This window comes from Thermobia domestica, chromosome 13 (genome assembly GCF_964235325.1).
Source record: "Thermobia domestica chromosome 13, izTheDome1.hap1.1, whole genome shotgun sequence".
In the NCBI taxonomy this organism is placed as follows: Eukaryota; Metazoa; Arthropoda; class Insecta; order Zygentoma; family Lepismatidae; genus Thermobia; species Thermobia domestica.
In genome coordinates, this window is record NC_137466.1 from 140,471,087 (window position 1) to 140,488,760 (window position 17,674).

Consider the following 17,674-nt stretch of genomic DNA (forward strand, 5'->3'; position numbering starts at 1 on the left):
TATTGAAAAGAAATTAAAAGTTGTTTATTTACAAGTATTGTGTTTACACCATGTTAACATATGAGTCTTCAAATATTAGGATATTATTTGTTCATATTGTTTTGAAAAAATGCAAATGAATATGCAGTAACTCTGTTCTTTAATGAACACGAATTGTAAACAAACCTTATATTAAATTACCTTATTAAAGTAATTCTATTATGCTCATAAACACTAAACTAAATTGGTTCACTTGCATTGGAATCATGTTCAAGGATCCACTGGACAAAGAACATATCTAATTGACTATTTATCTTAATTGACTTCGTTGAGCATAGATATTTTTTTTCTGTTCATAATCTTTTTCTGAATTTTAGTTGAATTCCACCTTTCAGTCGCAGGATGGGTGATCCTTTGTAAAATTCTAGAGGCACATTCGTTTCTTCACACGTTTCAACGGTGTATTCGGATAATAAAGACATTAGTCCTGTTTTGATTTGCATCAAAGCGAAACGATTACCTGAAAAAGACATAAGTTCAAAGTAAGCTATTGTAAATTATATCTACATTAGTAAAAGATATAAAGTTAACGTTTCATTTCTTTTTCTTTTCTTTCTTTTCTTTTCTTTTTTTGAATTTACCACTAATCAACAACTTGTCAAATACAGAAAGTGATTGAATACCGTGTAGTGAGGAATACCACTCACAGATATACTAGAGAACTGGAATTTCTAGGAACACTGGAAATGTTGATCATTTGCAATGTAATTTGTAACCATGATTGAAATAATTATTATCTTTGATATCGTTAATATGCTATTGCCAGTGTGAAAGGGCTGTTGTAAGTGGAATTTCAATGTAATTTTCCCTAAAGTATATGTTAAAAGTAAAGAATTGTTAGTTTACATAATTCATAATCTTAATTATAAAACTGAATGTATCCATTTATTTGAGTGTTTACACATTTGTCCACTACAAAAAACCCACACAGTTGACTTGACTTACGTTTCAGTGACTGAAGGAAAGAGAACATAAGACTATTTAGAACTTTTAGCTAGCGCTTTGCTACTTCCGGTTTTTAGTTTTTAGCGATCATCTCGAAAGCAACTTCAACAAATTAAACTCCTTATATGGACTGATGTGGAAAAGAGACACTTTTTTGTATTTTACTTAAGCAACGATTACCTGTGTACTTCATCAGCTAGTCTTACTATGAAAGAAAGATAATTCTTATATCAAAGGTCATCAATTGTTATTCTTCCCAGTGTACCGTTTAGGTTCTTTTGCATGGCAAGTAATGTTCAATGTATATTGCTCTGCAAGAAATATACACCTTACTTTCACTGCAGGCTAATTTCGAACCATGCACCAGTGTACAATTTGTTCTTTCTGGTTACATTACAAATATGGGGGTCGGAACTCTTTACAGAACTAAACAGTGTATAATTTATATAGATGGGACTTAAGACGACTAGCTTTATTTAGCCTCCTTCACTCTGATAAGCTAAAGATAATAATTAGAATTGTAATTTACATAAAGAAAAATATTTGAAAAAACTCAAAAATGAAATTCATTGAAAAAGCTTTAAAACGATCTGCCAAGAAAGAAATAAAAATAATAAAGAATACGCAATGGAAAGAAATGTAAATTATATAGCAATACCGCAACAACGGAAAATTTCAACAGTGCCTAATGGTTGCTTCCTGCATAATCGGTGCAAATATAATTGAAATTAAAATTAATGTATATGCACCATGACCATCCGTAACAATGGTAAATTGGCTCCACTGTTCTGCAATGAACAGTTTGATAATTAATTTGTTTCGATATGTGGATAGTTGATTATCAAAGTGAACCAATAAAATCCCATCTCGACCGAAGTGCCATGTTTAAAAATTCATTTCTAGTAGTTGAGTTGTTTCGTCACAAAAAGACGATGCACATAATTTTCATTTACACAGATGTGACGACTCGTTCGTGAGAGTAATGCTCGCGCAAGTACGTTATTTCGCGCGCTACTTTAGCCAGCTGTTTTACGCGCTATCCTAGCCAGCTATTTTAAGTTAGTCACAAAATTTATATCATGGAGTACAAGGGGAACAAAACGAGCCCTCCGGGGCTTCTAACCGGTTCCTACTACTACTACTACTTATCTGCACAAAAGTAAGTAAATCACTTTTTTGTGTATTATTTTCATCTTATTTTAATTTAAAAAGTGTTATAAAAATGTAAAAAAAATCCTTGGGCCGGGTTTGAACTCACGCAAAAGCGATATTCGTTACTAGCATATAGTGCAAGCCCACGAAGACCGACAGCAGCAATTGTTTGATTTTTGCTATTTGAATGCAATGCGGCAAGAAATTGATAACGCCAACCAATGAGAACTCTGTTTTTCGTTCCTACTTCCGGGAGCATTACTCTCCTGAGCTAGTCTTCAAATGTGTGTTACAGTAATATACTGTACAATTGACCTAGTTGAGGAATCTCTCTGTCTAATAACAGGGTTGTTAACTCTGAAAACTAAAATTTCCAGCAGCTGCTTATAGTCCTCATAACTCACTTAAATTTATTTTATACTCAACCTTGCAATATATGAAGTTGAGCCTGAAAAAAATATCGTTCAGGCAATAAAATGTTAATCAGTTAGCAACCCTATATAGCAGCAAGTTTTGTGAATAGGTTTTCTTTCCCTTACCTTGTGAACATTTCGGGGTACGAACGCACACACATACACACACACACACACACACATACGCATGTACCCACAATTCTACGCACCCAGAAGTACTTTTCCACGTTTGTCATAAACATCTGTCATAGTGACGTGGTCAAAAACTGCTTTCTTGTTCTTTTTAGCACTTGATGTGGTTTAGTATTCACTGGCTGAAATAACCCATTCTTTGCATGGGGGGGCTGTATTTTGAAGTCAACGCCTGGCAACCGCGAAAACTGTGAATTCGACACTAACATCGCTCATCTTCTACTACTTTTACATGTCCCGGTAAACGTTCCCCTTGAGATCTCTCAGGTTCGAATTTTGAAAAAGGAAAAACTCTTCGTCTTGGTCTGGAACTTGGACCAAGGTACCCGTAACTAAAATTTGGTAACTCTCAGTCCACTCGTTTGGTCCCCAGGCCGCACACAGACAGACACACAAACAAACTATTTATTTTATTATATTAGAAGATAGATTAGATACTATTTTTTTAAAGCTCGTGTTACTTATTTGTCTTTAGAAAGAATAAGTAGCTAACTAATTCTATGGCCTATGGAACCTGGAGGTTCAAAGCCTCGTTCATAAAAGCTTTCCATTGACTTCTGTTCTTAGCCAGCTGATCTTGTTTTTACTTTGTATTCCTATTTCTGCGAGATCCATTTTAAAATTATCCTCCCATCTGCGCCTAGCTCTTCCTAATGATCGTTTTCCGATTGGATTTCCAGTTAAAATGTTGAAAATGCTTCGTTTCGCTCTGGCTACATTACCTATCCACCTGAGCCTTCTAGATTTGCTGACTCTACTAATATTTAGAAACCGGTATAAATTGTGCAGTTCCTCGTTATAAAATTTTCGCCATTCCGCATTCCCGTTCCTCTTGAATTCGAATATTTGTCTGAGGATTTTATTCTTAAATACTTTCAGTCTGTGTTTTTCTCTCAGAGTAAGCGAACATGTTTCGCAAACATACAGCACAACAGGCATGATTATCGTTTTATGTATTTTAAGCTTCAAATTCCTCAACAGAATTCGCGAAAACAGAAGATTTTGAACTGAATAACAACACGAATTCTCTGCTTTTAGTCAACATTTAAAACGGGTAATGTTATTTTAATTTTATATTCATCACAGAAAACACATTAAAAATACAAAAATAAGTTAAATAAATAAATATATAAATTTTGAACTCTCATAGAAAACGTATTTTTCACACTACGACGTTAAATTTCTGGAGAAAAGTAGTGTTATGTTTTATCAACAGGTGGCAGCAGAATCGTCTGTCTAACTGCGCAACCCAGTTAATGGCAAGAGAGTAACATCAACATGGCAGATGGGCGTTTTATCTGTGAAGAGTGGAAGCAGATTATTAAGTGGAACTTGGAGTTTGAGAATATTGCTGCAGTTCAGAGATAGTGAAGAGGTAAGGAATATGGGACTGATCCATCTTCAACAGTAACAATTACACGTCTACGAGACAAGAGGTAAAAGTGGATCTGAAAAGGTAGGGGAACGGATGACGTCCCCAGTACATATTTCTGCCCATTGTAGTTATTTTAGGAAGTGGGGAACGCCATAGATTTTTTGGAAGTGGGGTAACTGCGTCTTCCCGCGTTCCCCTTCACTTTTCCCGCTTTACAACACAAATTTGAGATTCATGGACAGTGTGTCATGTGCAGGAAGGCCGATCACAGCGACCTCGTACGACTACAAGTCAGTGGCGGCTAATGTTAATGTTGCAGCGTTCCGTAACGACCAAAGTATTTCAAGAAAAAAATATTATTACCAGTAGTAGTAAAGAACAGGAAAAAAAATACTTGGTAATACTCCCAAATTTAAATAACATAGTTTTTATTTCTATAACTGTAAAATCCATTAATCCGTTTTAAAAAGTGAAAACAATCCGTCACAGAGTCTCTAATTTATATTGGGTTGCACGAGCATACAACGACCAGATTTTTACAGGCGGCAATTGGAGCGAATGTTAAGTCTTCTTTCCCCTATCTCAGAAGTTAAAGGCCTCTGGTCGTTGCAGTGCTCCTGCAACAACGCGGTACCTTTTCCACTGAACGGGTTTTTTCGCGCTAAATAAGCCTTCTGAATTTTATTTCACTACCAATTAACAAATGGAATTTATTTTTATGCATTCATATTTTTAAATTACGGTACTATACTGAAGGAAACCAATAGGAAAAAGGAAACAATTGAAAAAAAGTGATCGCAAAATTATAAAATAAGAAAGAAAATATGTAATAGAGTAGAACTTAAATGAAACTAAACACGCATTTACAAGTTAATTCTTAGCTTATATAGATAATGAATGCAGTGATTCGAAAAAAAAATCATTTACATTGCAGTAATTTGTGAACCAAATATTAATAAGTCAATATATAAAATCTCCCCTCTGCGGATAGTATTTTAGTTTATACATATTGGTTTATAAAACAAATAATGTATTTTATACTCTAGATAACTTTCCACATAAAACTATATGATGGAAAACGCCACATTGAATTTGGGACTAGTTAGCAATATTCAGGGGCGCAGCCACGAGGGGAGTCCACCGGGTCCGGGTCTTCCAAAATTTCAAAATTCGACTAATATCTGTAGACGTTCTTAACAAACTAAACTTGTTTAACAGAGAAATGATTGATGTAGGGTAAAAATGTTATTTTATTTGACTTCAGTATTTGAATTCTATTGATGTATTTGAATTCTATATCATGACTTCCGTATATAACTTACAAACAAAAAAGAAAGAAAAAGAAAGAAAGAAAAAAAAAGCCCAGCTCTCCACTGAGAAAAAAACTTGCAATTAAGGCTTAGACAAAACAAGCAAAGTTCAATTCAGAAGAGTGTTCGAAAAAAAATCCAGTTTAAAATCACAGCACATCTTATGGCAGCAATGTTGTTTGCCTTAGATACATTTCCACAATTTGTTTTACATTTTTCTAGATAGACTGAATAAAGTGTATTCAATTTACATCTTTTTAAACACTAATCTCTGTCACGAACTGTCTTCAGTTTATGCTGCAGAATTTGGATCACTGTCATGGACTGGGTTAACTAGAATGAATTGTTCGCAATAATCTGGAAAAATTATTTAGTGAATCTATAAAGCTTCTGAAATTAATATTAACTGTACCTATGACGTGAGCAAAAGGAGACAGGCGTTTTCCCACATCGAAAAGAATAGACATTTCCAAGGAGTTGAATGTTCCAAGAGAAAATAATCACCATTGGTTTATGCTTTCCATCGAAAAAGACCTGATAATGGGAATACCAGAGTTCAACCAGCATGTATTAGACAAATTTACTCCAATCAAAGAGAGAAGAATGGGCTTACTAATTAAATAAGGTGATTAACCGGATAAAATGTTCTGCATTATTTTTTAATTTTCTTAAAAACAGGATTTTATTTAATTTCACATGTCACATAGCATTTACATCTAAAGTTATGCTGATTAGTCAATGAGCCCAGTTTATATCGTCTGTCTCCGATCATTCGTACTGCAACACCCGAAACCACAATCCACCGGCCGCCACTGCTATAAGTGCTGAATCCTCAGTTGCAGTGCTGGAACTGTTTCAGCGTTCACAACAAAAATCTTCAATGCATGAATCACCTGAAAGCGGTATAACTGCTAGTACACATATTGAAGAAAGGTAAGTTGCGTGTATATATTCCAATGATTTTGTGAATGGGTCCAGGAGGTGGTTGTACGTGAATTGGCATTTATGGGTATCATTTTCTGGTCAGATGAAACACAATTCAAACTTATTAGAGCTATGAATAAGTATCATTTTGTGTAGTGGGCTGAAGATAATTCCCAATTCAAACTTATTAGAACTGTGAATAAGTATCATTTTGTGTAGTGGGCTGAAGATAATTCCCAATTCAAACTTATTAGAACTGTGAATAAGTATCATTTTGTGTAGTGGGCTGAAGATAATTCCCAATTCAAACTTATTAGAACTGTGAATAAGTATCATTTTGTGTAGTGGGCTGAAGATAATTCCCAATTCAAACTTATTAGAACTGTGAATAAGTATCATTTTGTGTAGTGGGCTGAAGATAATTCCCACTTACTGTTGAAAAGGCTCTGAATTTGTCTGGTGTAAGTGTGTGGTGAGGCTTATATTCTAGGAGACTTATTGTATCTTTTCATTTTGACGGCATTATACCTGATAATGATTACTGAGGGCACGGTGGCTCAACGGTAGAGTACTTACCTCTGGTGCGTGGGGTCGCTGATTCGATACCTGGCCATGCAAGTCTCTTGTAAACAATATTGTGTCCATGGGTTTTCTCGGGATCCTTCCGTTTCCTCCCACATTCTCATTATACAAATTCTTTCATCATTCACTTGCTTTAATCATCCGGCTTCCTTAGTCTAAAGGACATAAGCGTGGGACGTTAAACTAAAAGATTTCATTTCGTTTTCAATACAATGGTTGCTGATTCCATATTCACTACCATGGGCGGCGATTAGGGGGGGCAAAGGGGGGAAGTTGACCCCCACTTTTTAGAAATTACCCATTAATGTATATAGTTTCATTTGGAAATATAAAGTTTTGTATGTATTATTGGTTCATAGAATAAAAATGGTGCCATAAAATATATGTCGTTCCATGAGTACGTATTGGTTGTGTTCCGGTGGAATTAAGAAAGCTACAGGAATTGCGTTTGAACTGCTACTAAAAATGGACCAAAAATTAACCTATTGGAGTGCCACAATTCGAGCGTACTTTCATTTCTTCTTGCAATTGATCGATATGTTAGTCAGCCGCTCTGGAACTAATTGAGATAACATTTTGGAAGAAAAGAAATCCTTCACAAGTTATTCTTTAATTACACAAAAATCGACAGTTCCTAAAATGTATTTTCTTCTTTCTAATAATAAGGAATATTTTGATTTGATTTTTTTCAGTTTAACATCCTGTTCAGCAGCGAAGTTATATGAGACGTGGAGTCCGAACCACGTGAGCTCCCCGAATCCCCGGAATCGAGCCCGGATTTCCCACGTCAAAGGCGTGTACGCTAACCGCTTCGCCACGAAGGAGCTCAGTAAGGAATATTAATTTTGCAGTGTGTAATATACGAGTTTAGGGGTGTACATATACAGTTTTGTATATACAATTAAATTTAGTGAATTCAGCATAATTCTAGGTTTTAGGATTATTTTGTATAACTTAAATGTGGAGTGACTAAGTATTGCTCAGTTTTAATATATTCCAAGAAAATGAAAACTGTGCTTAATGGCAGCGAATATGTTTCGGGAAGCTGCAAAAGTATTTCTTTAAATGTCGTAGCATATGCTTGTAGTATTCACTGTCATCCTAAGAGTAATAACACATATAATAGCATGTGTGGAATTAAAAATATAAGTTGTTCATTAATTTCCAGTTTCAATATAACTTTTTCAAAACAAGCCTCATTATTCATTATTATGATTATTTGATTAATATTCTCCTTACTGTTTATTTGTTTCGCAAATTTGTTATTAAATAGGCCCCTAATCTGATCACACAATTTTTCAGACAGATATGCATAAGCAAGGAATCAAATCTCTTCTTACACTTTCGTTGTTTAAGAGTACAAAGGGCTAGTATCTAGTTGCGTTGCTCTTGTCAATTTACTTAATAAATATGAAACAAGGTATACGGTATTTTAACTGAAAAAGACAGTATCCTAATAGTTATACAACATTTCGTCAAAGAAAGTGTTACAAGCAACTAGAAGAACTAAAATTGACATCAAATATTCAGATCATATCTTGCCCCCCCACTTTTAACGTCCAACCGCCGCCACTGTTCAATACCATTTGTGCGATGTACGGCAATGACAGGTTTTATTTACCAACAAGATTGTGCCCCACCGCACTATCATAGGAATAAGTGATCATATCTGAATCAAAATGTACGAAACTAGTGGATAGGACGCAAGGGAGCAATCGAGTTTTCTACACGCTCTCTGGATCTTACTCCCCTCGATTTTTATTAAGGAATATCGTAAAACACAAGATGTACCGTCGTAAATCCGATAATCTCAACACACTTTGGAATAAGATTGAAATGTTGTGGGCAGAAATCCCGTTGGAAACTTGGGTACGAAATTCGGAAGCAGTCGTGACTCACGTATTCAGAAATGTATCGATACTGAAAGACACAATCTTTTGAACATTTACTTTAACCGCCATTTTGGAACATTCCGTTTGACCAGAAAACACCCTTATTTTTCAAATCGAACTATGTCCTTACATTTCCCAGATATTTAACCATGAAGATTGAAAAATAAATTTTCTATGACAGTTCAAGGCGTGTATACATTATTTCGACGCACCTGGTACATACAATACCATGTTTTGTGGCTAAAAGAGATTTCGTCACCCGAGGTTTCACTGTACTAGAAAGCCAAGTTGACCAGATTTACAAAGTGCAAAATCTTTCAGCTACTTATATTTATTAATCTACTTACCTATACAATTTCTGGGTCCATCTCCAAAAGGCAGGTACACTGTATTTGGCCGCAACTTCTTTATCTCGTCACTGAATCTTTCAGGTACAAAGCTCTTCGGATTTTGGTAGTACTGTGAGTCATAATGAAGTGCGTAGGAAGGAATATAAACTGATACTCCCTTTTCAACCACTAAATCACTGTTAGGAAGCTTATACTCTTTTTGACACATCCGTGTAAGAAAGGGCACTGGTGGATATCTGCGAAGAGTTTCTGCAAAATAGCGAAAAAATTACAGTTTATATTGTTTTCTATGTAACTAAGTAATTACTAAAGTTTTTTTTTTATGGGCACGCACATCTCTCCGTAAAGCTATGGAGAAAAGTGTATCTATAAATTCACAAATGTGTAAGTTTGTATCTTCATTAGATACCTACAATTTGGTAATTTTAGGAAAAATATTATATTTCCCTGGATGTAGTTACGAGTATAAAGTTGCGAGTTTTAACCCTTTGGGGATCTTTTCGTACATTTTGTACGATACGCATTTTTCATCGTACATTGTGTTATTTCTCTTTTATTTGAGCCTTTTCGTCCGAGTTTTTTTGTTTTTCAAGTCCAGATACATTGTAGAAGACATTACGTATGGTTTCAGACCGTCCTGCGTCCAGACACAGGAGGTGATGACGTCAAAATTTTGAAATAGAAATTTTCCCTTATGAAGCCTATGTTCATTATTTTTTGGCGGGCTTATTTTTTCACGTAGAAGATTGAAATTTTGCACAAAGATTCATTTTACTGAGTAGTATTTACCAAATTTTTTGTTCCGATGTCAGTGCTAAAACAGGGGGGGGAACCAAAGGGGCTAAGGGTTGAAAAAGGGATATTTTTACACAAAAAATCCCGTTTTTCAGGATTTTCCCGCCTCACATACATGCTGGGGTCACGTGAGTCATACCGTCTGAAAGGCAGTTCCATTCTGAAGAGAATGACGGTCGAATCATTATCCTAGGGTAATTAGGGACGTCTCAGGGATTTTTTGAAAAATATACTTCTATATAGGGAAAAATGGGACATGGTGGATATATTTTTTTTTGGCGGGCTTACTTTTGCACCTAAAGATTGAAATTGTGCACAAACATTCAGCCCACCTAGTAGTATTTCTCAGATTTTTTCAGATCTCTGCATTAAAACAGGGGGGTCCAGAAGGGGAAAAAATTGAAAAAAGGGATTTTTAGACAAAAAATCCCGTTTTTCATGATTTTCCCGTCTTACATACATGATGAAGACACGTGAGTCATACCGTCTGAAAGGCAGTTCCTTTCTGAAGAGAATGACGGTCGAATCATTATCCTAGGGTAATTAGGGACGTCTCAGGGATTTTTTTGAAAAATATACTTCTATATAGAAAAAAATAGGACATGGTGGGTATATTTTTTTGGCGGGCTTATTTTTGCACCTAGAAGATTGAAATTTTGCACAAACATTCAGTCCACCGAGTAGCATTTAACAGATTTTTTTTTCAGGTTTCTGCGTTAAAACAGGGGGGGTCCAGAGGGGCTAAAAGTTGAATAAAGGGAACTTTAGACCCAAAAAATTCCTTTTATCTGGAATTTCCCGCCTTAGATACATGATGGAGACATGTGAATGGTACCGCTTGAAAGGCAGTTCTATTCAGAAGAGAATATGGGCGACACATGTCCCTAGGGTAATTAGGGATGTCTCAGGAAATATTTTCCCTGAGATCATAGTGTTTTGTGGTAATTTGGGGCATTGTGGGAATTTTTGATAAAATTTCTCCCGCCCTTACTATTCAAGATAGAAACTTGAAATTTGGTACACGCATATAGTTTATTTACCAAGTACTATTTATCAGATTTTTTGGAGGTCTCTACGTTCACACAGGGGGGCCATGGGGGGCCAAAGTTGGACAAAAAAAAATTCCCCCTCAAAATTTTCCCTTCGACATCAATTTTCTCTCTCCTGGTACATGGTATGGGCATGCATGCAGTAGTACCATTTGAAAGCCAGCTCTATTCTGAAGAGAATGAGGTATGAACCATGATCCTAGCATAAATAGTGACGATGTAGTAGCTGCTTAACTGAAAGTCTAAAAAATAGCCCAAAAAGCCAAGATCTCTAAAGGGTTAAACCCTGTGGGAACGGTAGCTCAGTGGTGAAGCGCTCACCTCTCGTTCGAACCCCTGCCAAGTAACTTTGTGATGGACGACATCGTGTCTGTGGGTTTTCTCGCGGTTTTCCCGTTTCTTCCCATAATCTCAATCTGTTAATTCTTCCATCATTATTCACGTGCCTTAATAATCGTCTCCTTTAGCGTTAAGAGCATAAACATGGAACGTTAAACTAAAAGATTTTATTTAATTTCATTTCGGGGATCTGTCAAACGAAGAAACCGTGTAACGTGGTTTCCTGTTACCACGGCATGGCGCTAACTCAGGTTGCGGATTGAGGAGAAGGCATCTAGATATAGAGGTTAGCTGCGAATTTACTGAATAAGCAATCGCGGACAGACGACTAGGGGTGGTCCTCCAGCTTGGGGGTTTGGGTAAGGCTAACAACCTCACATGTTAAAAAAAAAAAGCACTTGTTCAGAAATGTTCACAAAACCCTCGGACAAGGACTGATAACTTGGCACGACCTCAGCAAAAGAAAATGGACATGAGATTTGGAACATGGAATATTAGAAGTCTTTATACGGCAGGCGCGTCCAAATCCGTGACGAATGAGTTAGAAAAATACAGGATGGACCTAGTAAGTGTTCAGGAAGTTAGGTGAGAAGGAAATGGATCTGTGAATGCCGGAAATTTTACGTTCTTTTACGGAGAAGGAAATAAAAATCACGAGTTAGGAAAAGGGTTTTTCGTTCACAAATGAATATTATCAGCAATTAAACGGGTTGAACTTGTTATTGACAGACTTTCTTTTATTACTCTTAAGGGACGATGGTGTGATATTATTGCTTTAAATGTACATGCCCCAACTGAAGATAAGGATGACGATGTAAAATACAGTTTTTTACGAAGAAGTGGAACGGATATTTGACCAACTCCCGCGATATCATATGAAAATTCTCTTAGGGGATTTCAATGCGAAGGTAGGACGAGAGGATATTTTCAAACCAATTATAGGAAACGAAAGTCTGCACAAGGAAAGTAATGACAACGGTGTTAGACTCGTGAACTTTGCAACATCCAAAAACCTAATCGTGAAGAGTACAAAATTCCCACATCGCGAAGTTCATAAATACGCTTGGACATCACCAGACGGCAAAACACATAATCAAATTGATCACGTTTTAGTAGATAGAAGAAGGCAATCTAGCATAATTGATGTCCGGTCGTTTAGAGGGGCTAATTGTAACACTGATCACTACCTGGTAGCAGCGATGATACGAGAGAGATTATCGTTGAATAAAGGTAATATTCATTGTCCGAAAACGGAGAGATTCAATTTAAAGAAATTAGGAGAGAGCCAGGTAAGAGAGGAATACCAGATTTGAAGTTTCGAATAGATTCTCGGCTTTAAAAGATTTGGAGTGCACTAGTGTTGAGGATACCTGGATTGAAATTAGAGATAGCATTAAAATTTCAGCAAAAGAAAAATTGGGACACGCGGAAATACGTAGGAACAAACCATGGGTCGACCAGGAATGCATTAAATTAGCAGAGAAGAGAAAACAGGCAAAATTACGCTGGCTACAAAATCCGAACGAAATAACTACACAACATTGCGCAGATACCAGGCGGGAAACTTCCAAAACTTTTAGAACAAAGAAACGCGGGTTTTTTTGAATGCTAAAATTAAGGAACTTGAAGATAATAGTAAAAATAAAAACATTCGGGACATGTATAAGGGGATTAGCGAATTTTAAAAAGTCTATCAACCTCGTACTTATATATTAAAGAAATGTGACGGTACAGTTCCCACTGATACGGATAGCATCTTAAATAGATGGAAAGATTTCTTTGACGATTTGCTTAACACGCAACCAAAAACTAGTGTGTGTGGAGAAAAGGAGATACACACCGCAGAACCGTATATTCCAGAACCCAACAGAATAGAAGTAGAAACCGCTATAAAGAAATTAAAGAAACACAGATCTCCGGGTGTAGATGAAATTCCGGCTGAGTTAATTTTAGCTGGAGGCGAAAAATTGTGGAACAAGATACACAAACTCATTCTCCTTATCTGGAACAAGGAAGAATTGCCACAAGAGTGGAAAGAATCAATCATTGTTCCAATTCACAAGAAAGGCGACAAAACTGACTGTAATAATTATCGAGGCATTTCTCTTCTGTCAACATCCTATAAAATCCTTTCAAATATTCTATTAGCAAGATTGACTCTATACGTAGATGAAATTATTGGAGATTATCAGTGTAGATTTATACGAAATCGATCAACTATCGACCAAATATTTACCATTCGCCAAATACTCGAAAAAAGTGGGAGTACAATACCCCGGTACATAAACTATTTATTGATTTTACAAAGGCGTACGACTCGGTTAAGAGAGAAACATTATACAATGTTCTTACAGAACTTGGAATACCGAGAAAGCGAATTAGTTTAATTAAGGTATGTTTAAATGAATCCCAAAGTAAAGTCCGGGTAGGAAAATTTTTGTCCACGAGCTTTCACGTCGAAAATGGCCTGAAACAAGGAGATTCGTTGTCGCCATTATTATTTAACTTCGTTTTGGAATATGCTATAAGAAAAATCAAAGATAACGACCAGGGCCTACAGTTGAACGGTATTCATCAGGTCATGGCATATGCTGATGATGTAAATTTAATAGGGGATGATAGGAGAACAATAGAAATAAATGCAGAGATCTTATTAAACGCTTGCAGGGACATGGGTTTACAAGTAAATGCAGAGAAAACTAAATACATGGAAGTTCGTCGGGACCGTAATACAGCAAATTATGGATTCGTTAAAATATTAAATAATACTTTTGATAAAGTGAATAGTTTCAAATATCTAGGATGAATATTAACAGAGGAAAATCATATTCACGAAAAAATTAAATGTCGACTAAAAGCAAGGAATTTGTGTTACTATTCGGTTCAAAATCTTTTGTCGTCGCGAATTCTGTGGAGGAATTTGAAGCTTAAAATATACAAAATCATAATCATGCCTGTTGTTCTGTATGGTTGCGAAACATAGTCACTTATTCTGAGGGAAGAACATAGACTGAAAGTATTTGAGAATAAGATCCTGAGACGAATATTCGGACCCAAGAGGAACGGGAATGGGGAATGGCGGAAACTTCATAATGAGGAACTAGATAATTTATGCGGTTAATCCAACATTGTTAGGGTCGTCAAGTCTAGGAGGCTTAGGTGGGCAGGTCATGTAGCTAGAATGGAAGAAAGTAGAAACGCTTTCAAAGTCTTGACTGGAAGACCAATCGGAAAACGACCATTAGGAAGACCTAGGCGCAGATGGGAGGACAATATTAAGATGGATCTCGCAGAGATAGGAATACAAAGTAGAAACTGGATGCAGTTAGCTAAGGATAGAAGTCAGTGGAGAGCTTTTGTCAACGCGGCATTGAACCTCCGAGTTCCATTGGCCATAGAGTTAGTTAGTTAGTTAGTCAAACGAAGAAAAGCTATTCAAGCTCCCCTTAGGCGTCGAATTCCACAAAACTTTACCAAATTAAGAGGTTAGTGTTTAAAGAGAACATGTTTTCAAAATTTCAACTTATAGTAAACAGTATCGGATATTTAATTGGAGTGAATTAACGAGTTAGTGAATTCATTGTTTATGTATTGAGAATTACGTAGCCCTGTATGCCGAATAATTGGTGCGTGTGTTCTTGGCTTTAGTTTTCAGTGACAGTTCATATTTTCTAATCTAAAGTTAAACATCAAGATTAGAATGTTTGAATTAAGAAGTATTGAATTTCAATTAGGAAGTCAGACATATCATAATAATAGTGAGAGCCATCTATCTAAAAAAAAAAAATCAACTGTAGTAGGTAGACCTCTGATCAAGTAGAGTCCTTGTGACTGGTATCACCATGGAGTTTCTTTCCTTGTTTTCGCGTGAGGTTTTGAAACTAGGGAGGAAGTGCTTAATTTAATAAACTCTAGGGGAGGGATAAGGTTATTGTATGCCACAGAAAATTGAAGAAAGGTATTGAAGCATATTTCCATCCCTATTTCCATCCCATTATTCACATATTCCTTAATGTAATTCTTTTCACTAGGAGTTCATCATATTTTAATATTCTCATTGCTGATATCATTCAGTGCCATCATTGCGGAACATTGCCTTGACGGCAAGGAGCTGTATACTAGGAAATTGTTGAATCTTCATTATTTTCTCCCATCTATGAGGGTTATAAAGAAGAAGAATGCAAAACATATTGATTTTTCTGCTTTGGAGTGCTATGTCAGCAGTGAAAAGGTTAATAAGAAAGCACCTTTGGGATGTTGAGGAAAGGAAACCAACTTATAATATATAACTGAATAATACCTTGTATAGTCCAATCTAAATAGAAGGCTTCTTGAATAGCTTGGTAAGATATCTTGCTTCCATTTTTCTCCAGAATTTCGTCGATATGATCTTGTAGCCTGGTTTGAACGTGTGGATTAACAGCTAACTCATATAAACAGTAGCTCATAGTGTCTGCTGATGTGTTGAACCCGGCGAGAAAAAATAAGATGCATTGAGCTAAAACATCTTCTTCACCAATCTGTATGGTATCTGAGCGGAAAAAGTAGAAACTATTAAAAGATGTTGACTACTTGTAAAGAACAATAATGAATATCTAAATTATTTGAAAATTACAGTACATTTTATTGTGTGAAAATACAATAAAACTAACAGATTTCATATATTGTAATAGTATTTTTTTTAAACATTTTTTCAATTTATTATTTAAAGTTTCTAATATTTATTTTATTTTATTTACAGAATAAATTGCATATTTTCAGAAATTTGTATGGTATAAAAATTACAAAAGTGAATTACATTAAACTCAATTAAATTAAACTTAATTCATACCATTAAACTTAATGTTATATATATAAATACCACTAAAATTGTAAAATAAGTTAAAGAACATATTAATGTCTATTCATGGTCGGAAACAAGAAATATTAAATCAGAAATAAATATGTAATTATAACGTCAAAAGAAAAACTATTGTCCAGGAACTATTATATATAAAACAATTCTTCTCAGAGTATAAACACCTCATCCAGTTCCTTGCCAGGTGGTAAAGTGCCAAGGACCGACGAGACGTTACCACGTTGGATAGAGACGGATATGCGCTGTATTAAATAGGATGTGGAGCGAACTTCGCCGGAAACACAAGAAATGCGTCTTCCTACCTCCCTAATGAATTCAAGACTTCTTGCACCCCAAGCACCACTTGTTTCAACAGCGATTGGAGTGAAAACAAACTTTTCGAGAAGGTTGTTGTATTTTCTTTGCTTTTCAGCTTCTCTGCGATTAGCAACAGCTCCAGCGTTCATTACTGACAGAGGGAGACTTGAATGAGCGTATGTGTCAGCGCATGTGAAGTCCCACAATAAACATTTACCTCTCATCCATGGAATCAGTGTCATCCCATCCGGTCGCTTTTCATCCGAACGACAGCAACCAGAAGGTTCCCGTATTGAAGGAATTCCAGCTGTGTTGAGAGCTCGTAGTATTATATCATTTACCGAGGAATGTCGGGCGAATCTACCAGCGCTCTTTATACATGAAAGGCCATGCAGGCCACGTTGGTTAACCTCATCCCCACAAGCTGGACAGCGATGAGGCTCACAAACTGCTAAGCCTAAACGTAAGGCTGCAGCAATTCGAAAGCTTTCATTTGACAAATGAAGGCCTAAAGGCAGAGAAGGTATCGCCATCAACCATGCACCCGCTTCGGGAGACGAGGCAGCAAGAAGCCTGGCTTTATCTTCCGGAACAACAACAGATTGTAACAAATGATTATGTAATTGACATGCAATTGGTGTATACCAAGATGATTGATAACACTTTTTGTTAATCTCTGGAAGGCTTGGAAGGCTTGTATCTGCTAAGTTTGCCCACTTATTAGAGCCTTCTTGAACTGAACCATCTGGATCCAAACAATAACCCTGTGGAAGGAGAGCTTCGATTAAACGCAGAGATCCGTGGTATGACACTAAGAATGTAGGAATCGCCATATCCACAGCTCGTCGAATACCAAGACCGCCCAAACCAACAGGTAAACATGCTTGTGTCCAAGAGTTGTCATTTAAGGAGCAGTTCAGAATTGATTCAAGGCCAATTTTCAGGACAGTATCATATTTTTCCAGCAAAGAACTCTCATGCCAAGATGGAAAGCATCGTAAAAAATAGGTTAAGCGAGGGATTGATAAAGATGCTCGTAAGAGGAAAAAAGCTGAATGGGCTGAAATTGAGGGAAGTCGAGACAAGAACAATTCTAAAGTAGATATTTTATTCAATAGCACGTTAGTGTGCTTCCGACGTGAGAGCAGCACCTAGAAGACAA

The 17,674-nt window shown here is 36.2% G+C and overlaps 1 protein-coding gene across 1 annotated transcript in view; it reads right to left on the bottom strand.

Moving 5' to 3' along the window:
• The window catches only part of LOC145668595 (cytochrome P450 6k1-like), a 30,068-nt gene continuing 12,394 nt past the window's right edge, over positions 1 to 17,674 (bottom strand). The window contains exons 3-5 of the mRNA XM_081736617.1: positions 15,658 to 15,888; positions 9,172 to 9,423; positions 1 to 499 (exon numbers count right to left, since the gene is read on the bottom strand). Coding sequence (XP_081592743.1) covers positions 333 to 499; positions 9,172 to 9,423; positions 15,658 to 15,888 — 650 coding nt within the window. The 3' untranslated portion in view covers positions 1 to 332. The remainder of the gene's footprint in view (positions 500 to 9,171; positions 9,424 to 15,657; positions 15,889 to 17,674) is intronic.